Genomic DNA, 23,855 nt, shown 5'->3' with positions numbered 1-23,855 from the left:
GACAGGTCAGACAGACAGACAGACAGGTCAGTCAGACAGACAGACAGACAAGTCAGACAGACAGACAGGTCAGACAGACAAACAGACAAGTCAGACAGACAGACAGGTCAGACAGACAGACAGACAGACAAGTCAGACAGACAGACAGGTCAGACAGACAGACAGGTCAGTCAGACAGACAGGTCAGACAGACAGACAGGTCAGACAGACAAACAGACAAGTCAGACAGACAGACAGACAAACAAGTCAGACAGACAGACAGACAGACAGACAGGTCAGATAGACAGACAGGTCAGACAGACAGGTCAAACAGACAGACAGGTCAGACAGACAAGTTAGACAGACAGGCAAGTCAGACAGACAGACAGGTCAGACAGACAAACAGACAAGTCAGACAGACAGACAGACAGGTCAGACAGACAGGTCAGACAGACAGACAAGTCAGACAGTCAGACAGACAGACAGGTCAGACAGACAAACAGACAAGTCAGACAGACAGACAGACAGGTCAGACAGACAGGTCAGACAGACAGACAAGTCAGACAGACAGGTCAGACAGACAGACAGGTCAGACAGACAGACAGACAGACAGGTCAGACAGACAGACAGACAGACAGACAAGTCAGACAGACAGACAGTATGAGGTGAGACATGGTGATAACAGTACACATGTGTTACTGTGATATTACAGTAGTATTACAGTAGTATTACTGCAGTATTACAGTAGTATTACTGCAGTATCACTGCAGTATTCGGACCTTTGTTGCGCTGCTCGGACAGAGCCAGCACGGCGTTGTTGACCAGAGGAAGCTTCTTGTCTTTTCCGATCAGAATCCCGTCAACAAACGTCCCGTTGTTACTGTAGTCCTCCACAAACACCTCGCTGCCCTCCTGACACACACACACACACACACACACACACACACACACACACACACACACACACACACACATGTTGAGACTGTTCTGGCTCATTAACCAATCACTGGTGAACAGGAAGTGACCTCACTCTGTAGATCCTGAAGTGTTTCTTGCTGTAGATTCTGAACTTTTTGGACCTTCTGTCATCAGGATCATCGAGGACGTAGTTACACTTTGAGTCCCGTCCAAACAGGTACTGGTCCTCGATACAGTCTGCACACAAACAACAAACCAACCAACAGAACAACTTAGTACCAGTATCAGGACCAGTAAGGATCCTGGTATCAGGACAAAGGTCTATCAGGCTCTAGTTAGCATGTTAGCATGGGAGCTAAGAACCAGTGGTCTCACCGTGGCTCCTGAAGCCTCGGGCCATGGGCAGCAGGCGGCCCCAGGGCTCCGCCTCGGGCTCCTCGGGGACGGACGGCAGGGTGACGGGGAGGGTGTCCACGCTGCTCAGCGTCCCCGAGCCGCTGGACGACTGGCTGGCTGAGGTCGGCCCGCTGGAAGAACTGGAGCCAGTCTGGGACTGGGACTTAGACTGGGATGGGGACTGGGTAGACTGGGTGGACTGGGACTGGGCCTGGGATGGGGACAGGGTGGACTGGGACTGCTGCCCCTCCTTTGGACTCTCTTCAGACATCCTGCAGGTCTGCAGATCAGACACACTGAATCTATAATCAGATTATAGATTATAGATCACATCCATCTCTCATCCACAGCAGGGGGCAGGTTTAACAGCTGCCCTAAACTACTTTTACAAACTGTACAATTTAAAACAAATTGTGCACCAACTCATCACCACCAACACAGAAAACAAGATAAAAACTGGTCTCAAACATCTGATGAGTGAATCTTCAGTTCGGCACAAACTAAACATGAAACGAACTTTTACTGCAGAACCTCATTAACGTCGACGTGTCTTCAGTCAGGCTCAAGCTGTGCAGGCACGCGAGATGATGTTAAATTCAACGTTTTTTAAATGCAGTTCGTTGTGGGCTGAGATGTTTCCACTCAAGACTGACAGTATCACAGCTGGAGGTCTGATCTGAGACCCGGACCGGATCCAGGACCGTGCTGGTTCTGTTAAACCGTCCTCCACCTGTCAGTCAAAGCCAGGTGAAGAGACTGAATATGAACCAGAACCAAACGACCCGGTTTGTGATCCGGCTCAGCCCAGCGGTGAAGCAGCTCGGCGGGTTGAGCGGATGTGGAGCCGGATCACAAACCGGGTCGTTTGGTTGAGCCGGGCCGAGCCGGGCCGAGCCGGGCTGAGCCGGGCTGAGCCGGGCTAAGCAGAGTGAATGCACCGACATCAGAGACTCACCGGAGTAGAGTCGCTGCAGCCGGACCGTCCTCCGGGTCTCTGCAGGTAAACACACCGGACCCAGCAGCTGAACCGGGACACGTGTAGGACGGGTTTTTTTACCGGGATCGTGCAGGAGACGTATTTCCTTGTGCCGTGTTTTCCTCTTGCGTCACATGACGGTCCCAGCCAATGAGAAGTTAGAAGACTGGTCACGTGCGTTCGGAGCCGTCGGTTGAGTTTCCGGGTCTGGTTCTTGTCCATCAGGAGGACACGGTGATAAATAATGATCAATAAGTGACGGAAGACTGTTGCTGACGGAGGGACTGAAGCACCTGTCTGTCTGTCAGTCCACCTGCCTACCTGTGTGACGTCATGTCCAAACAGAGGAGCGCTGCTAAAACTCTGATCATCACAGACGGTGAGTGATCAGCGAGGATCGATCATCAGTGATCTGCAGTCTGATCGATACGTTGATGATGAAGTGAGTCTGTGTCCGTGATGAAGCTTCAGATCAATCAGCAGCTTCACAGCTGCAGTCATTCATACGGAAGCCCATCAGGGACATTGTTGTTGTTGTTGTTGTTGTTGTTGTTGTTGACGTGTGTAATGCTTGATAGATGAGTTGACAGCCTGTTTGTGCCAGTTAAAGTAAACAAAGATGAAACTCATTCAAAAACATCATAATGACACTTTTATCTCATAATTTAGATTTTTCTCATTTCATGTTGACACTTTATTTATTGTGTCTTCTGTCTGTCTTCTGTCTGTCTTCTGTCTCTGGGTCTCTTGAAACTAAGATATTTTATTATCTCATATTTTGACCTTCATCATTTCAACTTTTTAATCTCATAATAGTGACGATGGGAACATTTCTGTCATCAAGTTCAGTCTTCATCTTATTTCTACAACATGTTTTTGTGTGTGAACGAATCTGAAGAAAGAATCTCACAGCTGCAGACGTCCACGCACGTTCAGGACTAGACTGCAGGTGTCTCACAGCTGCAGACGTCCACACATGTTCAGGACTAGACTGCAGGTGTCTCACAGCTGCAGACGTCCACGCACGTTCAGGACTAGACTGCAGGTGTCTCACAGCTGCAGACGTCCACGCACGTTCAGGACGTCTCAGGTCTTTAACGTCAGTCAGCTGCTCTGTGCTGTGACGCTGCTGCTCTTTAATCACAGCCTGTGTCCCTCAGCAGATGAGGAGGTGGAGGCTGAGGAGCTGAACCCCTTCTCCTTCAGAGAGTTTCTACGCTGGAAGAACCAGGACCCAGACCTGGACCAGGACCCAGAGCAAGACCTGGACCAGGACCCAGAGCAAGACCTGGACCAGGAGCAGACATACAGAGAGGTACTGAAACTACCTCCACAGAGAGCAACAGAAGAAGAGGAGGAGGAAGTACACCTTGTTTATTACAGCTGTCTGTCTGACCTGTCTGTCTCTATGACATGTCTGTCTCTCTGACCTGTCTGTCTGTCTGTCTGTCTGTCTGTCCAATCAGGAGGAGGAAGACTGGGGGCGGAGCAGCTTCCTGTCAGGTGTGGACAGCACCTCATCCATCTGCACAGAGGAAGAGGAGGAAGAAGAGGAGACCAGGTGAGGCCTGTCTGCTGCTCACTGATTGGTTATTGATTTCTTCAGGTAGAGGCGGAGCTTAATGAGGTCATCCCTCAGTGAAAACAGCAGAAGTGATGCTGACAGCTGAAATAGTTCAAATGAAACTATAACAGAATAACAGAAACACCTCTGACGTCAGACTGGACACTGAGCTGCTCTAACAGTCAACATGTGTGAATGGAACAGGTTCTCCTCCAAACCTGAAGACCAGCCGAGAGGAGGAGCAGGAGGAGGAGGAGCAGGAGGAGGAGGAGCAGGAGGAGGAGCAGGAGGAGGAGGAGCAGGAGAGAACTATGAGGGAGATGATGAGACCTCCATAGCTGAACCAGTCACCTCCTGCAGGAGAAGGAGTGGGAGGAGCAGTCAGATACAACAGGTAACACACACACACACACACACACACACACACACACACACACACACACACACATTAACTGATGTTGTGTCGAACCCTAACCTGTGTGTGTGTGTGTGTGTGTGTGTGTGTGTGTGTGTGTGTGCGTGTGTGCGTGTTGCAGTTGAAGGAGGAGAACCTGTCCTTGAGGAGGACCATCAGGGAGCTGCAGAGGAGATCAGAGGTTAATGAACGCAGGTGAGCATTAGCCAATCACACGACAGCACTGACCCCAGCAGTCAGAGCATTAACCCATCATGCCTCTGTGTTGTGTCATCCCCATCAGGGTGATGGAGCTGTCAGAGGAGCTGCTCCAGAGGAGGCGTCGGGAGGAGAAGGAGGCTCAGGATCTGGAAAGCATGGTTCACTCAGTGGAGCAGAACCTCCACCTGATGACGGTGGGGATGCTAACAGAAGCTAACAGATGCTCCATCAGATCAATAAAAAAGCTGATTATTGATTATTATTGTGTGTGTGTGTGTGTGTGTGTGTGTGTGTGTGTGTGTGTGTGTGTGTTACAGAAGCGAGCAGTGAAAGCAGAGAACAGTGTCTCCAAATTGAAGGTGGAGCTGCAGCAGCTGCAGGTACAAACTGTTCTGAGGTCAGAACATGAAGCCTCTCAGTGTCTCTGATCTGATGACAACTGAAACATCATCAACACAGTTCACAGCTACATTAACCTTCGTCTGATCTGATGTCACTTCCTGCTCTGTATGACACAAACCCGTCCATCACTGAGACAAACAGACTCCATGTTTCTACTCAAAGACAGAAAGAAGTTCATGTAGAACATTTGCTGAATTTACAAGAAGGAACAAATAAGTCAGAATCAGTCAGAGACAGAGTTTCACACAGTTTATAAAGTGTCTCCAACTCAACAACTCACTAAACTGACACATTTGTTAAGGGAGTCTGGGGACAAAGAAGTCGCCTATACTGGTTACTGTTTAGTGTATCTGTAAAATGTGACATGTTTAGCGTCAATAAAATGTTTCTTCTTTCATAAATTGAGTGTAAATGGTGAAATCAGTGTAAACAGTGTGTTCAAACAGCTGCTAAATGTTGGCAGGTCAGACTTTAGCACTTTAGACACAGAAGCAGACAGGCTGGTGCAGCCATGCTGCCACAAACTGACACTTTCTACAAGGAAACACACAACTTACTGTTTTCATTTAAGGCTGAATTTACAAGAAGGAGACAATGATTCAGAATCTGAACAAACTGAAAAATAATTGAATGAGTAGCTGTGTGTCAGGTGTGTGTATAAATGTTACCTGTGTGTGTCTCAGGTGGAGGTAGACTCTCTGCGATCAGAGAACGGCAGTCTGAAGGCTGCTGAGTCTGAGGTCGTCATGACGATGAGACACAACGCCCAGGTGGCATCTGAGTACCTGAACAAGACAGCAAGCCACGCCCACTCCTCCATCCGGTAAGTATCTGTGAACAGGTGTGTTTGTGTGTGTGTGCGCGTGTGTGTTACAGTGTTAGCATGCTAATGTTTAATCTGTTGTGTCTCTGTCGTACTGCTGAAGCCAGACTGCTGCCACCTTGTGGTTCTGTTCAGTGAAGACAGTTTTTAAAGTATTCTAGTATTTTTGGACTGGGTCTGGACACGAACTGTCACCTGAGCTGTAGTAACTCACTGCAGCTGGTTGATGTGTGCAGTTAGCTGCAGATGCTAATCCAGAAAGCTAAATGTGGAAAGCTAAGTGGAAGCTGTAGGAGGCTGCTGCTGCTGAGGACACTCAGGTGAGTCAGCATCACTCAGAGAACGACAGGTGACCAACATTGATGTGACCACCAGGTGGCACCAAACTCAGTCTGTTTCCTCCTCAGAGGTGACGGTGTGTGACCCGTTAGTGTCCACTCAGTGTGTTCTGGTTATCATCGAGCTGAAGGACAAGAAACTAAACATTTATAACTCTGTCTGTCTGTTTCTCTGTCTGTCTGCAGTCAGCTGTTGGGGGAAGCAGAGACTCTCGTTTTGGTCTCTCAGCTGCTGCAGTCCATCGACAAGATCTCAAACCTGGACTCAGAGTCCTGAACTCACGCAGACCCTCAGATCTCCTCCAGACTGAAGACATAAACACATCACATACTGAGTCATTAAATCTAAAGTTAAACTTTAAATCATGTATCAGATTCTTGCTATTAGTGTTAAATTCACTGTTTTATAATAAATAACTTTGTTCAATCAGTTTGTCTTTGAGTCTGTTTTAAAGGAAACCTTCATGTTCAGATGGATGTCAGTCGCGTGTTCAGCACAGAGCTGGAAGAAGTTGTTAGCTTAGCATAAAGACTTAAAACATATGGAAAGAGCTAGCCTGACTGCCTGGACATGATTTACTTATTATATTTAATTAATACCTGTGAGGACATATTTCACTAAATGTGTTAGATTAATGTTCATAATGATTCGCTTTAAGCTATAGTTGGTAACGTTGTAGAGCTAGCAAGATTTGAAAGTGGCACCTCCTCTAAGCTCCACCCCCTCCCGTCAGTGCTCCGTCCAAAGCCACGCCCCCACAAACTTGAACACACATCTGACAGTCGGAGTCAGCAGGGCAGAGGAGAGCCGAGTATTTCAGCACATTTTGGACATCACAAACTACCTCATGTACCACCAGATGCGTCGAGTACAAACGCTCAATGCTCCGTGCAGGAAGCACAGATCCTATAAGTTAGATAAGAAGTATGTACCGACGACCTGTAATGTTACTGGCTTACACCGACAGAGAAGCCAAAGTTAGCATTGGGCTAATACGAGCTACAAAGTAGCTAAGTTGGCTAACGTTACATATTTCATGAAAATAACAAATCCCCCCGAAGCAAAACAAATAATTTCCTGTCCAACAGCAGGACAGCAACCTCTGCATCACTTCTTGGGCCCTTCAGCTCCCTCAGTTGTCTCCACCGTTCAAAAGCTGAACCGATGTTGACTCTGGTTTTCCCTCTGGTTTTATCCAAAGCCTTCTTCGTTGCAGCCTTTTCTGCCTCCGGCTTTCTTTTCTGAGCCCGTTTAGCGGGCGAGCCGTTACAAGTAACGCTGGCAGTGCTACTCCTGGCTGCATTTTCTCTGCATTGTTCTCTCCTGCTGACTGTCTAGAGTGTGCTGAATATTTCCGGCAACGGTGACACGTAATGAGTGTACACAGGCTACCTGTTCAGAGGAGCACCTGAAACAGACTGACACCTGTGCAATATGTGGCCAAAAGTATGTGGACAGCGTCTCTACACTGAGCTGTGACTGATATGTTCAGTGTCCACATACTTCTGGACATGTGGTCCAGTCCATGCTCCTGTCTCCAGCTGATGGAGGTCACAGAGCGTCACTGCTCCACCTGCTGCTGGATGAATGGAACTACGTCTAAAACACACCAACAGGACTCGGTTCTTCTTCTGTGGTTTATTAACAAACATTACAACACCTGGTGACATCACAGCGTACACAGCAAACAGCCAATCAGCTGCTGGAATCATTGTCTGTTTCCAGTGTGTGTGTGTGTGTCAGTGTGTGTATCTGCTGTCTCCAGTGTGTGCTCCAGCTCTGTAGTTCTCTCAGTTGTTTCTGTTTGTCGTCGTCTGAACACAACAACTCCGACCTGATCAGCTGCTCAAACCTCTGACACACACACACACACACACAGACACAGACACACACACAAATTAATCTTATAGGTTTGTGTTTTCTCTTTTATGGGTGTTTCGTGTGTGTGTGTGTGTGTGTGTGTGTGTGTGTGTACCTTGACAGCAGCGTCTCTCTGCTCTATGACAGCCAGATGTCCCAGGGTGCACCTGGTCGTGGTGGTGGATGCAGTAGTTGCCGTGGTAACACTGGAGGGCATGTTGGTGGGGGGTGACATGTACAGGATACCAGACCAGGTCCTGACACACACACACACACACACACACACACACAGTGAGACAGTGTTGACGTGCTCCAACCTGCAGAGGTCAGAGGTCAGCTGTTACCTGCCGACTGGTTTCTGTCCTGTTTCAGTCTCCATGGTAACAGCCCTGTCTCCAGATTGCTGGTGTGATGTCACTGCCTCAGTTTCTATGGAAACACAAACAGAAAACAATTTGATGGTAACTGACAGGTGGCGTAGGGCAGCGAGGTGGTGTTGTGTTCAGGTGTAGTCATGTCTAAGGACCTCCATCACATGACACCAACAGGTCCTGATACACTGAGGGCAAACTCTTCCCACCTGCTACAGGTGAGAGGTGGCAGGTTACCTGCAGCTGTGAGCGAGTCGTCCAGCTGATGGAGCAGGTTCTCTGTCAGAGAGGCCAGTGATGCCACAAACTCCTCCCCTCTGACTCTTACACACTCCTGAACACAAAAACACAGGCGTCACCCTGACTCCTCCCCCTGCAGGTGTGACAGGTACTGATGTGTCACCCTGACTCCTCCCTCGTCCTACCTGTAGTTCCAGGTGTGTGCTGCAGATGGCACTGTGTAGCTGCTGCTGTCTGAGCTCCTCTCTGCTGTTCAGAGTCTGAAGCTCATCGTCTCTGAGAGACACTCGCAGCTGACGGAAGTTCAAACACTGATGACCACAGAAGAAGAAACACTGTCAGCACTGGTGAGCGCAGGTGACCTGTGATGTCAGTCTATTCTCAGGATTTTACCTTCTCCTTCTCACTGGCTGCCAGCGTCTCCTTCAGCTTCAGTCTGACCCCGCCCACCTTTTCTCTGAGCCCAGCCACCTGTTGTCGCTCATGGTTACTGATTAAAACACCAGGTAACAAATGCAGCAGCTCCTCCAACACAGACAGCTGCTTCACCAACTCTGACACACAGACAGGTGGAGACAGACAGGTGAGGACAGACAGGTGGAGACAGACAGGTACAGACAGAAAGGTGAGGACAGACAGATGGAGACAGACAGGTGAGGACAGACAGGTGAGGACAGACAGGTGGAGACAGACAGGTGAGGACAGACAATGTGTTTCTTGGACTTATTTGGGAAAGGGTTGTGTGTGTGTGTGTGTGTGTGTGTGTGTGTGTGTGTGTGTATGTATGTGTATGTGTGTGTGTGTGTATGTATGTGTGTGTGTACCCTCTCTGTTCGTGCTCAGAAACTTCCTGGCCTGCTCCTGGTATCCCAGCAGCCTCTGCTGCATGCTCTCAGCCCACTGGTTCAAAGAGTCAGGAAGCACGAGGAACCTGCTGAGACCAGAACGCTCAGTGCGGTAAAAGTCCTGACACACACACACACACACACACACACACACACACACAGATTTATTAAGTTTAAATTAAAATCTTTGAACATGTGGACGCTTTGATCACTTTGAACAATCAGTGTCTTTGTTACCTCGGCAACCAACAGAAGGACGTCATTGGCTCTCCACAACACAGAGTTGACTGTGGAGCTGAAGGAGCTGAAACACAAACATAAACACACAGGTGAGCAACACCTGAGGCTCCCCAGCATGAAGAGATTCAGACCAACAGGCTGGACTCACTGTGTGTTCTGTTCTGGTTCTGGTCCAAAAGCTGAGAACCTTCTGTCAGTCCTGATGGACCTGCAGCCCCTCCTAGCACTGACACACACACACACACACACACACACACACACACTTTGCTGAACTTCAGTACAAACTATTAGCAATGACCTGTGTGTGTGTGTGTGTGTGTGTGTGTACCTCAGTGACTCTCTCTGGCGTTGGACAGGTCTTTGACTTGTGACTGAGGCGACTTCAACAAAGGTCCCAGGCTGCACTTGAGCTGCTGATGTATTTATATTCAACATGTTTTTAAGTCAAGCTGTTTACAAATTACGTGATTTGTTTTAGTTAAATCACGTCTCGTCATCTTTCTGGACCTGACAGTTGTTCATGCTATAACACAGTTCAGTCAGAAACAAAAGTTACAGGTACAGTTTTTACCAGCAGCTGTTGTTCCTCTCTCATCAGGTTCTGCTGCGACATCCTGGGTCTTACAGAACCTGATGTGTTGAGATTGTTTGAAACAGGAGAACAAGGAAGGGACAGAGGGAACCAGAAGGAAGAAAGAAAACTCCATCATCAGGCATCAGCACAAACACGACTGCCAGTACTTCTATTCCTGCTGTATCACTTAGTGGCATTAGATGGACTGTGTACCTGTTCAGAGACTTGATAATACCAACGACAGGGTCATCGAGGAGGTCCACACCTGTCCTGCCCGGCTGCAGTACTACAGCAGGTGGGGCTGACTGGACCTGCTTCCTGGATTTAGTATGAGCTGAGGGGCTTTCCTGCAGGGGGGCGGGCGTCCATAACATACAAATAACATATAAAATTATAATCTACATGGGCATAAAGTAAACTACATGAACAGATCCAAGTGTCTGCAAGTAAACAAGAGGTAGTCCAAGCAAACAAGAGGTAGTCCAAGCAAACAAGAGGTAGTCCAAGTAAACAAGAGGTAGTCCAAGCAAACAAGAGGTAGTCCAAGCAAACAAGAGGTAGTCCAAGTAAACAAGAGGTAGTCCAAGCAAACAAGAGGTAGTCCAAGTAAACAAGAGGTAGTCCAAGCAAACAAGAGGTAGTCCAAGCAAACAAGAGGTAGTCCAAGTAAACAAGAGGTAGTCCAAGCAAACAAGAGGTAGTCCAAGCAAACAATAGGTAGTCCAAGTAAACAAGAGGTAGTCCAAGCAAACAAGAGGTAGTCCAAGCAAACAATAGGTAGTCCAAGTAAACAAGACGTAGTCCAAGCAAACAAGAGGTAGTCCAAGTAAACAAGAGGTAGTCCAAGTAAACAAGAGGTAGTCCAAGCAAACAAGAGGTAGTCCAAGCAAACAAGAGGTAGTCCAAGTAGACAAGAGGTAGTCCAAGCAAACAAGAGGTAGTCCAAGCAAACAAGAGGTAGTCCAAGCAAACAAGACATAGTCCAAGTAAACAAGAGGTAGTCCAAGCAAACAAGAGGTAGTCCAAGCAAACAAGACGTAGTCCAAGTAAACAAGAGGTAGTCCAAGTAAACAAGAGGTAGTCCAAGCAAACAAGAGGTCGTCCAAGCAAACAAGAGGTAGTCCAAGTAAACAAGACATAGTCCAAGTAAACAAGAGGTAGTCCAAGTAAACAAGAGGTAGTCCAAGCAAACAAGAGGTAGTCCAAGCAAACAAGAGGTAGTCCAAGTAAACAAGAGGTAGTCCAAGCAAACAAGAGGTAGTCCAAGCAAACAAGAGGTAGTCCAAGCAAACAAGACGTAGTCCAAGTAAACAAGAGGTAGTCCAAGCAAACAAGAGGTAGTCCAAGCAAACAAGAGGTAGTCCAAGTAAACAAGAGGTAGTCCAAGCAAACAAGAGGTCGTCCAAGTAAACAAGACGTAGTCCAAGTAAACAAGAGGTAGTCCAAGTAAACAAGAGGTAGTCCAAGCAAACAAGAGGTAGTCCAAGCAAACAAGAGGTAGTCCAAGTAAACAAGAGGTAGTCCAAGCAAACAAGAGGTAGTCCAAGCAAACAAGAGGTAGTCCAAGCAAACAAGACGTAGTCCAAGTAAACAAGAGGTAGTCCAAGCAAACAAGAGGTAGTCCAAGCAAACAAGAGGTAGTCCAAGTAAACAAGAGGTAGTCCAAGCAAACAAGAGGTAGTCCAAGTAAACAAGACGTAGTCCAAGCAAACAAGAGGTAGTCCAAGCAAACAAGAGGTAGTCCAAGTAAACAAGAGGTAGTCCAAGCAAACAAGAGGTAGTCCAAGCAAACAAGAGGTAGTCCAAGTAGACAAGAGGTAGTCCAAGCAAACAAGAGGTAGTCCAAGTAAACAAGAGGTAGTCCAAGTAAACAAGAGGTAGTCCAAGTAAACAAGAGGTATTCAAATTGAAAGGAGATAACCCACCAATGAAACCTCCAGGTACTGACAGCGCTTAATGAGTTCTTCATTGACTGATGACAGGAAAGAACAGACCTCATCAGGAGACACCTGCAGATACACAGACAGACAGACGGACGGACGGACGGACGGACGGACAGACAGACGGGAAGGCAAAATAAACAGACAGAATGGAAACCTGTTATTATGTTATTATAACATAATAGTACAGTCATTTACATAAATACTGCAGGGGTGAAGGAGTATTAATACTGCAGGGTGGAGGAGTATTAATACTGCAGTACTGTAACAACTCCACTGTTCTGCTGCAGCAGTAGTCGGACTGTGTGTACCTGTGTGTTCTCCATCATTCTCCTCAAATCCTCCAAACGGCTGCTGATGACTGTCTGCTGCTGGTTACTGCTGGCTGCCTGAAACAGACAGACAGGTCTGATAGAAAGACAGGTCTGATAGACAGACACACAGGCCTGATAGACAGACAGGTCTGATAGACAGACAGGTCTGAAAGACAGACAGACAGGCCTGACAGACAGACAGACAGACCTGACAGACAGACAGACAGACAGGTACCTCAGCCTTGATGTGAACTTGTGTGCTCCTGATCATTTTCTGGATCTTCTCTGTGAATTTCACTTCAGAATTTAAGAAGGAGATCGTCTCCTCTAAACAACTGGACGCCTCCTTCACCTGGACGAGGAGCCATGTTTTTATTGGACAGTTTAAAGCAGAGCTGCCTCTGTGATCTCCTTATACAGACTTGGTTTGATAGAAGAGATTAGAGGAGTTAAACTTGGTACCTGATGTAAACTCTTGGACTCAAACAGCTCCAGCTCAGTGTAAATGGACTCTTCTGTCACACTGATCTGTTTAGTCTCCTCTTTCAGCCTCCTCGAAAACAACTTCAACTCCTGAGGAGCAAAATCTCCTCCTTCACTAAACAACCTGCAGGAGGACAAAACTCATTTCTGAAGTTTATCTTTTGACTCATTTTGTCAGGTGACTATTGTTCCAAGTGTCCCAGGTGTTACCTGAAGGAGTTAAGGAGCTGTGTTGTTCTGTTTCTGACCTCCTCCAGTCTGGTCCGAACTGTCTGTCTGAAGGTGGTCTCACAGAACTGGGTGTCTTTGATATGTTCATCCAGACAGTCCCGGAGGGTGGCGCTGACAGCCTGCAGACTGCAGAGACAGAGTGAGACAGTCACACCTGACACAGGTGTTTCAGACAGACAGTCTGTGTGATCTGACCACAGAGCAGTTTTTACCGTTGGCTGCTGTCAGCTGATAGGACGTCGTCCTCCATGTTAGACAGAGTGACGCTGAACTCCTGGTTCTTCCTGCTGATGCAGGTCTGCAGCTCCTGCAGCTCCAACCTGCAGGAGGTGAACACTTCCAGCACCTCCTCACAGTGATCATCCACACGTTGTCTGTGGTGCTGCAGCGCCACTTAAAACACAAACACAAACAGTCTGATGGTCGAAGCACTGAGCTGAGACTGATGAAGGTTGAAGACATTACTGCTCCTCAGGTTCAGTCCGTCCTGTCCACTCAAAGACATTAAGGTAAAACCAAAGACTATCTTGAGAAGGATCACACCCGCCATGACACGTGTCAGTGTGTGAGGTGAACACAAGGAGCATATAAGATTATAGATGTAGATGATATATATGTGTGTGTGTGTGTGTGTGTGTATGTGTGTGTGTTACCCAGGCGGGGTTGGTATATGTGGTTCTGGATGTGTTGGGGGTTCAGCTGCTGCAGGTGGAGCTCCTGCTCCAAACGCACCGCCTCCTTCCTCTCAGTCACCATGGCGACAGCTGATCTGCAGACGTCGTGGATGTGCTGCTCCAGGTGGTCCAAGAACAGAAACCGCGTCCTGGACATCAAACACACACACAGTCAGCCTGAGAGGGCGCTCCTCTGTTGCCATAGGGAAATTTTTGTGTGTGTGTGTGTGCACCTGCTGAGTGTGTGTGTGAGCAGCTCCACAGGAAACAGGCTCAGGTGCGTTTCCTGCTGCAGGTTGGGGGCAGAGCATCTAAAGGCTGGGCTACTGTAGGCCACACCCCTGGATGATGTAAATATGACATCACTGCTGATGTCACAGAGATCCAGCAGAGAGGACTCCGCCTACACACACACACACACACACACACACACACACACGGTTAACTCAGGACCAATCAGAAGTCAATCATTGTTTGTCAATCATTAATCAGAACTCCACCTCAGTCAGCCAATCCTGAGAGGGCTGGGCGGGGTCAGTGTCATTCTGACGGCTGATTGGATGATTCTCAGCCCCCTCAGTGGGTTCTACACCAATGAACAAACAGACCAGTTCAGACTGGAACAAACCAGTAAACCAAGATGAACCCTCAACTGTACTGACCTGGGTCTGTGGGGCGGGCAGATGATGGATGGAGGTTCTGCAGTTCTTCTGGACTCTGAGGAGGAAGATCACTTTCTGTTTATTGTTTACATCCTTCAGACGGAGAGAGAGCTGATGTGTGAACCCAAAACATACAGGTGTGTGTGGTTTCCATGGTTACCGGTGTGTAGGTGTGGCTGAGGTGGAAGAAAGAGGCGAGGCTGCTGCTGTAGGAGAGGAGCTCCTCCAGAGACACGGACGGGACACGGTCCAACAGCTGACACTGATCAGAGACACACTCACTGCAGCTGCACACACACACACACACACACACACACACACAATAAAGCTGTGTCTGTCTCAGCTGAAGTGTGTTGTTGTGGCACAGACTGACACACCTGTAAAAGGCTCTCTACAGTTGTGTTATTATAAACAAACGTGACAGAAAAAATCGATTGATCGTCTGTTTTACAGTTCAGTTCATTGATCAGTTCATTCTGTCACCTGGACTCCTGCTGGTCACTGGAACATTTCTCAGACATACAGTTTGATTAATTTGTCCTGATGCTGACGTAACGACCTCTGACCTTTGACCTTGACTGACACTGAGGAGGTTCACCTTCACAATACAATGATTGATCAGTTGTCTGTTAATAACGGGCGACAGATAATAAACCAAAAATCTTTATCAGACCTCCACACACAGTGCCACATGTACAGTTTATATCTGACACATCACTGATCCTGCACAGACACCTGGACTCTGCATTAGCTTTAGCATTAGCATGCGTCCTCTACCTGCGTTTGATGTCCTGCAGGTAGTTGACGGTTTTGTCCAGAGACGTCTTCAGAGCGTCCTCACTGCTCTCCTGACGGAGTCCCGCTAGCAGGTCGTCCAGATGCACCTTCTTCCTCTGACAACACAGCAGCAAAGCATCATGGAAGAGTCCACTACCTGCTGACAGATGCTCACAAGCCTGTGCTGTGAGACTCACCTGTCTGTGTCTTTGAGGTGAGACTCACCTGTCTGTGTCTTTGAGGTGAGACTCACCTGTATGTGTTGCTGCTGTGAGCCTCTGAGCTCATCCAGGTGTTGTTGTAGTTCTTCTTCTTTCCTCTTTAACCTGCAGCTGTGTGTCTCCCATAGCAACGCTGCTCCTCTCATCACAACAAACACACACCGGCTGACACTGACAGCGTGGCAGGCCACAGAGTCACAACACAGCTGCAGACAGACAGGTAGACAGACAGGTTACAGGTATGCAGGTAAAGGTGGAGATTTAGATTCAGTCTCAGTGAGGTTTGTGTGACTGACATCTAACGCAGCCAATCGCTCTTCATCCTGTCTCTGGCTTCGTCCAATCAGAGTGAGGAGCTGAGAGGCGATGACTTTGTTCACCTCCTCCTCTGACAGCTGCAGAGCAGAGAGCGCCTCCTGCAGGAGAACATGTGAAAAACACAAGTCAATTATTAATAATGGCACCAAATCTTCTGATTGGTTTCCCTCAGAGGACAAGATCACATGACTATAAGATATAACAGGAAGTAAATGTTACCTTACAACGCTCCACCGCAGCCAGTCGATCCTGCCACACCTGTTCATAACAACAACGCAGCTGGTGGAGGAAGTCAGCATGAAGACTGTCTGCGTGCACACACACACACACACACACACACACACACATAATGCGAACTGATTGGTTGATGAAGATAAACAGCTGCTGATTGTCACTAAACCACAGAAACAGAAGAGGACATAACAACGTGATGCTGACTGTGTTAAAGCGATGAAGGTCACAGCCTCCTCCTCCTCGACGCTCCACACTGAAGTGACTCATGAACTAAATCATGGAGGAAACTCCAGGTGTTTCCAGTCCGGTTTGTAAATGAGCAAAATGAAGATGTGAATAAAATCAGGTGGACAGACACAGAAACATGAGGACAGTTACCGATCTGCTGATTGACGGCTGTCAGCTGGTTGAACCAATCAGAGACCAGAGCAGTGGAGCAGGAGGGCGGGACCAGAGAGCTGACACAGAGAGAGAGGCAGTCATTTGTCTTCACAGTGTCAGTGTGACCGATTGACTGAACCAATCACAGCAGAGTCTCTGTTATTGTTACCAGATGTTGTTGATGATGTCACAGCGTCGTTCTGCCAGAGTCTGTTTCATCTGAACTGAGATCAGCTGATCGTCCTCACTGCTGCACACACTCCTGCAACACAAACAACACAGAGACTACTGGTACTACTGGTACCACTGATACCAACGACATACTGGTACTACTGATACCACTGATACTACTGATACTACTGGTACCACTGATACTACTGATACTACTGATACCACTGATACTACTGGTACTACTGGTACTACTGGTACTACTGATACCACTGATACCAACGACATACTGGTACTACTGATACCACTGATACTACTGATACTACTGGTACTACTGGTACTACTGGTACCACTGATACTACTGATACCACTGATACTACTGGTACCACTGATACTACTGACACTACTGATACCACTGATACTACTGGTACTACTGATACTACTGGTACTACTGGTACTACTGATACCACTGATACCACTGATACTACTGATACTACTGGTACTACTGATACCACTGATACTACTGGTACCACTGATACCAACGACATACTGGTACTACTGGTACCACTGATACTACTGGTACTACTGGTACTACTGATACCACTGATACCAACGACATACTGGTACTACTGATACCACTGATACTACTGATACTACTGGTACTACTGGTACCACTGATACTACTGATACCACTGATACTACTGGTACCACTGATACTACTGACACTACTGATACCACTGATACTACTGGTACTACTGATACTACTGATACTACTGGTACTACTGATACCACTGATACCACTGATACTACTGATACTACTGATACTACTGGTACCACTGATACCAACGACATACTGGTACTACTGATACCACTGATACCACTGATACTACTGGTACTACTGGTACTACTGGTACCACTGATACTACTGATACCACTGATACTACTGATACTACTGATACTACTGGTACTACTGATACTACTGATACTACTGGTACTACTGATACTACTGGTACTACTGGTACTACTGATACCACTGATACCACTGATACTACTGACATACTGATACTACTGATACTACTGGTACTACTGGTACCACTGATACCAACGACATACTGGTACTACTGATACCACTGATACCACTGATACTACTGGTACTACTGGTACTACTGGTACCACTGATACTACTGATACTACTGATACTACTGATACTACTGGTACTACTGATACTACTGATACTACTGGTACTACTGATACCACTGATACCACTGATACTACTGATACCACTGATACTACTGGTACTACTGATACTACTGATACTACTGGTACCACTGGTACCACTGATACTACTGGTACTACTGATACTACTGGTACTACTGATACTACTGATACCAACGACATACTGGTACTACTGGTACCACTGATACTACTGGTACCACTTATACTACTGGTACCACTGATACTACTGATACTACTGGTACTACTGGTACTACTGATACCACTGATACCACTGATACTACTGACATACTGATACTACTGATACTACTGGTACTACTGGTACCACTGATACCAACGACATACTGGTACTACTGATACCACTGATACCACTGATACTACTGGTACTACTGGTACTACTGGTACCACTGATACTACTGATACTACTGATACTACTGGTACTACTGATACTACTGATACTACTGGTACTACTGATACCACTGATACCACTGATACTACTGATACCACTGATACTACTGGTACTACTGATACTACTGATACTACTGGTACCACTGGTACCACTGATACTACTGGTACTACTGATACTACTGGTACTACTGATACTACTGATACCAACGACATACTGGTACTACTGGTACCACTGATACTACTGGTACCACTTATACTACTGGTACCACTGATACTACTGATACTACTGGTACTACTGATACCACTGGTACTACTGGTACTACTGATACCACTGATACTACTGATACTACTGGCACTACTGGTACCACTGATACCACTGACATACTGATACTACTGATACTACTGGTACTACTGATACTACTGACATACTGATACTACTGGTACTACTGGTACTACTGATACTACTGACATACTGATACTACTGGTACTACTGATACCACTGATACAACTGATACTACTGGTACCACTGATACCACTGGTACTACTGGTACTACTGGTACCACTGATACCAACGACATACTGGTACCACTGATACCACTGATACCACTGATACTACTGGTACTACTGGTACTACTGGTACCACTGATACTACTGATACTACTGATACTACTGGTACTACTGATACTACTGGTACTACTGATACCACTGATACCACTGATACTACTGATACCACTGATACTACTGGTACTACTGATACTACTGATACTACTGGTACCACTGGTACCACTGATACTACTGGTACTACTGATACTACTGGTACTACTGATACTACTGATACCAACGACATACTGGTACTACTGGTACCACTGATACTACTGACATACTGATACTACTGGTACCACTGATACTACTGACATACTGATACTACTGATACTACTGGTACTACTGGTACCACTGATACTACTGACATACTGATACTACTGGTACTACTGGTACCACTGATACTACTGACATACTGATACTACTGATACTACTGGTACTACTGATACCACTGATACAACTGATACTACTGGTACCACTGATACCACTGATACAACTGATACTACTGGTACCACTGATACTACTGACATACTGATACTACTGATACTACTGGTACCACTGATACTACTGACATACTGATACTATTGGTACTACTGGTACCACTGATACTACTGACATACTGATACTACTGATACTACTGGTACTACTGGTACCACTGATACTACTGACATACTGATACTACTGATACTACTGGTACCACTGATACTACTGACATACTGATACTACTGATACTACTGGTACTACTGGTACCACTGATACTACTGATACTACTGGCATACTGACATACTGATACTACTGGTACTACTGGTACCACTGATACTACTGACATACTGATACTACTGATACTACTGATACTACTGATACAACTGATACTACTGGTACCACTGATACTACTGACATACTGGTACTACTGGTACCACTGATACTACTGACATACTGGTACTACTGGTACCACTGATACTACTGGTACTACTGGTACCACTGATACTACTGACATACTGGTACTACTGATACTACTGGTACCACTGATACTACTGGAACCACTGATACTACTGGTACCACTGATACCACTGATACTACTGGTACTACTGATACTACTGGTACCTGAAACTGTCAGGCAGGTCCTAACAGGTTATAGAGGGTTCAGACTGGTTATAGACAGGTCCAAACAGGTTATAGACAGGTTCAGACAGGTTATAGACAGGTTCAGACAGGTTATAGACAGGCTCGGGCAGGTTATAGGCAGGTCCTAACAGGTTATAGAGGGTTCAGACCGGTTATAGACAGGTCCAAACAGGTTATAGACAGGCTCGGGCAGGTTATAGGCAGGTCCTAACAGGTTATAGACAGGTCCAAACAGGTTATAGACAGGTTCAGACAGGTTATAGACAGGTCCAAACAGGTTATAGACAGGTTCAGACAGGTTATAGACAGGCTCAGGCAGGTTATAGGCAGGTCCTAACAGGTTATAACCTCTTTGGACCTGTCTATATCCTGGTTCTCTGCCCACCTGAAGTGGTCAATGACCTCATTGACTCTGCTCCTCCTCCAGCGATGCAGACAGTCCTCCCAGTGCAGACGAAGGAGTGACTCCTGCTTCAGGTTCTCCTCCTGGAGGAGCAGCAGCAGACGAGCTACGCTACGACGATTCGCCAGGAGAGACTGATTCAGCATCTGAGACACAGACAGAGGACAGCTGTGACTGTGTGGATGTCTGAGGTCAGAGGTCAGAGGTTAGAGGTCACAGTGAGTTACCATGGCCTCGCTGTGGATCAGCCTGTGAGCGTCAGGTGGAGGCAGAAAGCCAATCTTCTCCAGCAGGTGGCAGTACTTCCTGAGCACAGCTTTGATCTACAGGAAACACATGCAGCAGTCGATGGTCGATCAACGCTTTATGAACTGACTCTTCCTCCTGATGAAGAGGATGAAACCTGAACTGAAACATGTCAGCATCAGTCTGACCTTGTTGCTTCGTTCAGTCTCAGATTCAGTCAATTTGTGGTTCAGCTCCATCATCCTGATCTTCTTCAGCTTCAGCTCCTCTTCCACCTCCTCCCACAGAACACACACCTCCTGAGCACACGCACACAAACATACACTTACACATTATACAAAAACAACCACACACACAGTGGATCACATCTTCAGCCCAAGTTTAAGAAACACAAGTCAGGATTCCCCCGCTGAACACAGTCCAGAACATATGTGAGCAGCCACCAACCCAACTGTACAAATCTGCTACATCACCTCACAACAGTCGTGTTGAGAACAGATAAATCTCATGTTCATCAGCAGCTCTGGAGGCGTCGAGCAAAAGCTCCAGAGCTGCTGAAGGGATCTGAAGAAGAGACTGTTCAGGAAACTGCTGCTGTTGACCCGAGGTGTTCACGTGTACCTTTAGACTGACGTGTTCCAGGTGTTCACGTGTACCTGTAGACTGACATGTTCCAGGTGTTCACGTGTACCTGTAGACTGACGTGTTCCAGGTGTTCACGTGTACCTTTAGACTGACGTGTTCCAGGTGTTCACGTGTACCTGTAGACTGACATGTTCCAGGTGTTCACGTGTACCTGTAGACTGACATGTTCCAGGTGTTCACGTGTACCTGTAGACTGACGTGTTCCAGGTGTTCCATTCTGTCCTTTAGGATGTTTAGTCTGTTGTCGACCTCCTGCAGAGACCACAGCAGCTCCAGACTGACACTTCTCACCTGAGTCTCACACACCTGAAAACACAGTAAGTGAATTAGTTCAGGTGAGAGCAGCATCATGTGCACCTCACACTACCTCAGGCGTATTATGTTGTAGAATGTTCTACCTGGCTGAGCTCTGTCAGCTCCGTCTCCAGCGGTTTCAGAGCTGCTTTGTGTTTTTCAGCCTGGCGTTTGATGATGTCAGAGCTCGGATGATCGACCACTGAGAGAGAGAGAGGCGGAGCTACAGCTGTGATGGGTTGTTGTGAGGACTGAATATAAAACACTGTCCAACAGTAAGTGTCTGATCCATCAGGTGATGTCAGAGCTCAAAGATACACACCCAGAGTGTCAGGAAGTCTGCCGACATCATCAACGTCATCATCACCATCTGACTGCTGCCCCCTGCTGGAGAGAGGACACAACCACCTGACACACAGACAGAGAGACAGACAGACGTGTTGAATATGCAGCTCATGTATACAGAGTGTCTGTGTGTGTCTGTGTGTCTACCTGCTGGTTGTACTGCAGTGTGTGTTGCTGTCCTCTGCAGACAGACAGTCTGTCCTCGTGTCTCTCCGTCCAGCCAGCAGAGATCTGGACAGCTGAACCTTCAGAAGACAAACACGAAACAACACTGAAGGCGTCACGGCTGATCATCATGTCACATCAACGTAGTGAAGTACAGGTAGCTCACACCTGTACCTGTATGGATTTACTTTGATAATCATCCTAAAGTGACTTTTAGAGTCTGTTTTTAACTGGAATCTAAACAACATGTTTGGTCTCTGAACCTGTCGATGTGAACACACTGTCTGAACTGATCCAACCACTGAACCCGTCACCACAACATCACCAGACTCCCTAAACAAATGTAGTGATTTTAAGAGTTGTTGAGTTAAAACAAACTTTATAACGTAGTGAAACTCTGTCTCTGACAGATTCTGAATCATTGTCTCCTTCTTGTAAATTCAGCATTAAATGAAAACAGTAAGTTGTGTGTTTCCTTGTAAAAAGTGTCAGTTTGTGGCAGCATGGCTGCACCAGCCTGTCTGCTTCTGTGTCTAAAGTGCTAAAGTCTTACCTGCCAACATTTAGCAGCTGTTTGAACACACTGTTTACACTGATTTCACCATTTACACTCAATTTATGAAAGAAGAAACATTTTATTGATGCTAAACATGTCACATTTTACAAATACACTAAACAGTAACCAGTATAGGCTGCTTCTTTGTCCCCAGACTCCCTTAACAAATGTGTCAGTTTAGTGAGTTGTTGAGTTGGAGACACTTTATAAACTGTGTGAAACTCTGTCTCTGACTGATTCTGACTTATTTGTTCCTTCTTGTAAATTCAGCAAATGTTCTGCATGAACTTCTTTCTGTCTTTGAGCAGAAACATGGAGTCTGTTTGTCTCAGTGATGGACGGGTTTGTTTCATACAGAGCAGGAAGTGACATCAGATCAGGACGCATGTTACTAGGGAGACGAAGTCACGCCCCTTCCGGTTTCCCTCACGGGACACTACTTCTTAAGACTTGTGAATGATGAATGAAGACAGAAAAATAATTTATTGATCCTATTTGAATTGAATCACACATGAAGTTTAAAACATCATCGTTCATCTTGATAAAGTTTCAGTTTGTCATCAAACTAATGAAACGTCAGACTGCGAAAATGATGACGTCATCATCAAGACTACCAATGAGTGCCGACATGACGCCTGACAACATGCTAACTTTACTAGCTAACTAGGAGCTAACGACCTGAGTAACGTCTGTGTGACGGGTCCTTCTCGTCTCATCATCATTCAACACTTTTATAACTTTACTGGTTCATTTTAAACTCTTTGCTTTATAAACTCTTTCACATCAGAGAACTTGGACCCACCTGAGCGTCGAACAGCTGCCGGTACACCTTCCCGCCCGGTACCGCTCTGCTCTCACTCATGCTAACGTTGATTAGCCAGCTGCTAACGTTGGTGCTAACGTGGAGGAGGTCACCGGGCAGCAGCAGAGAGCTGACCCGTGAGCTGGCTCTGTGGAGCGGACACTTTCTCTCCCTCTGCTCGTTGCTTCTTCTAATTTCCGTCCATATAAAGTCGTTAAACTCAGACTGGACCTGTACCTGTACCTGTACCGGGACCGGGACGTTTCCTTCAGCCAGTCTGAGCGTCTCTCCGTCACCATGGCAACAGGAGCGCCGAACGCTCTGCGACGTTCATGGTCCGCGAGAAATGTAGGAGAAAATCACCATTTTGTCGCTGCAGACAGATTTACATTCCTCTTTAACAGGTGAAATGTCCCTTTAGAGCCCTACGACAAGTCAACAGCAGCGAGCAGAGAAGACTTTGTTGTGTCCGTGTGTGTCCAGAGAA

The 23,855-nt window shown here is 46.8% G+C and overlaps 3 protein-coding genes across 5 annotated transcripts in view; 1 reads left to right on the top strand and 2 right to left on the bottom strand.

Annotated features, from left to right (window-relative positions):
* The window catches only part of chek2 (checkpoint kinase 2), a 6,804-nt gene extending 4,223 nt beyond the window's left edge, over nt 1-2,581 (bottom strand). For 2 of the 3 annotated variants that reach the window (XM_073466799.1, XM_073466800.1), the window contains exons 1-4: nt 2,249-2,581; nt 1,273-1,573; nt 1,010-1,134; nt 759-891 (exon numbers count right to left, since the gene is read on the bottom strand). In XM_073466799.1, the coding sequence (XP_073322900.1) occupies nt 759-891; nt 1,010-1,134; nt 1,273-1,573; nt 2,249-2,491 (802 nt within the window). In that variant the 5' untranslated portion in view covers nt 2,492-2,581. Of the gene's footprint in view, nt 1-758; nt 892-1,009; nt 1,135-1,272; nt 1,596-2,248 lie in introns of all 3 variants that reach the window. The other variant, XM_073466801.1, reaches the window with a different exon arrangement.
* Nucleotides 2,471-6,442, top strand: entr1 (endosome associated trafficking regulator 1). Its single transcript, XM_073466832.1, has 9 exons — nt 2,471-2,648; nt 3,433-3,584; nt 3,736-3,830; nt 4,038-4,227; nt 4,370-4,443; nt 4,532-4,643; nt 4,767-4,829; nt 5,535-5,674; nt 6,199-6,442. Exons 1-9 carry the CDS (start codon nt 2,603-2,605, stop codon nt 6,287-6,289), a joined length of 963 nt encoding a protein of 320 aa, XP_073322933.1. The 5' UTR covers nt 2,471-2,602; the 3' UTR covers nt 6,290-6,442.
* A 1,240-nt stretch (nt 6,443-7,682) lies between these two features.
* ccdc180 (coiled-coil domain containing 180) lies at nt 7,683-23,777 on the bottom strand. The gene is made up of 37 exons (XM_073466788.1): nt 23,369-23,777; nt 21,993-22,090; nt 21,823-21,908; nt 21,605-21,702; nt 21,393-21,512; nt 20,750-20,860; nt 20,543-20,638; nt 20,298-20,461; nt 16,548-16,640; nt 16,376-16,455; nt 15,983-16,071; nt 15,742-15,861; nt 15,478-15,651; nt 15,225-15,340; nt 14,608-14,734; nt 14,448-14,502; nt 14,286-14,371; nt 14,019-14,188; nt 13,765-13,934; nt 13,324-13,504; nt 13,091-13,237; nt 12,860-13,004; nt 12,633-12,749; nt 12,395-12,472; nt 12,069-12,152; nt 10,357-10,490; nt 10,141-10,199; nt 9,898-9,982; nt 9,718-9,795; nt 9,567-9,633; nt 9,309-9,450; nt 8,878-9,038; nt 8,670-8,795; nt 8,482-8,578; nt 8,218-8,302; nt 7,989-8,130; nt 7,683-7,867 (listed from the first exon to the last, which is right to left on the bottom strand). The coding sequence occupies exons 1-37, from the start codon at nt 23,426-23,428 to the stop codon at nt 7,709-7,711; spliced, it is 4,200 nt and encodes a 1,399-aa protein (XP_073322889.1). The 5' UTR covers nt 23,429-23,777; the 3' UTR covers nt 7,683-7,708.
* Between the last annotated feature and the right edge of the window lie 78 nt (nt 23,778-23,855).

The sequence above is a fragment of the Pagrus major genome, chromosome 5 (genome assembly GCF_040436345.1).
Source record: "Pagrus major chromosome 5, Pma_NU_1.0".
Classification (NCBI taxonomy): Eukaryota; Metazoa; Chordata; class Actinopteri; order Spariformes; family Sparidae; genus Pagrus; species Pagrus major.
The sequence above is the reverse complement of the archived record's forward strand: the minus strand, read 5'-3'. Positions and strand labels throughout refer to the sequence as shown.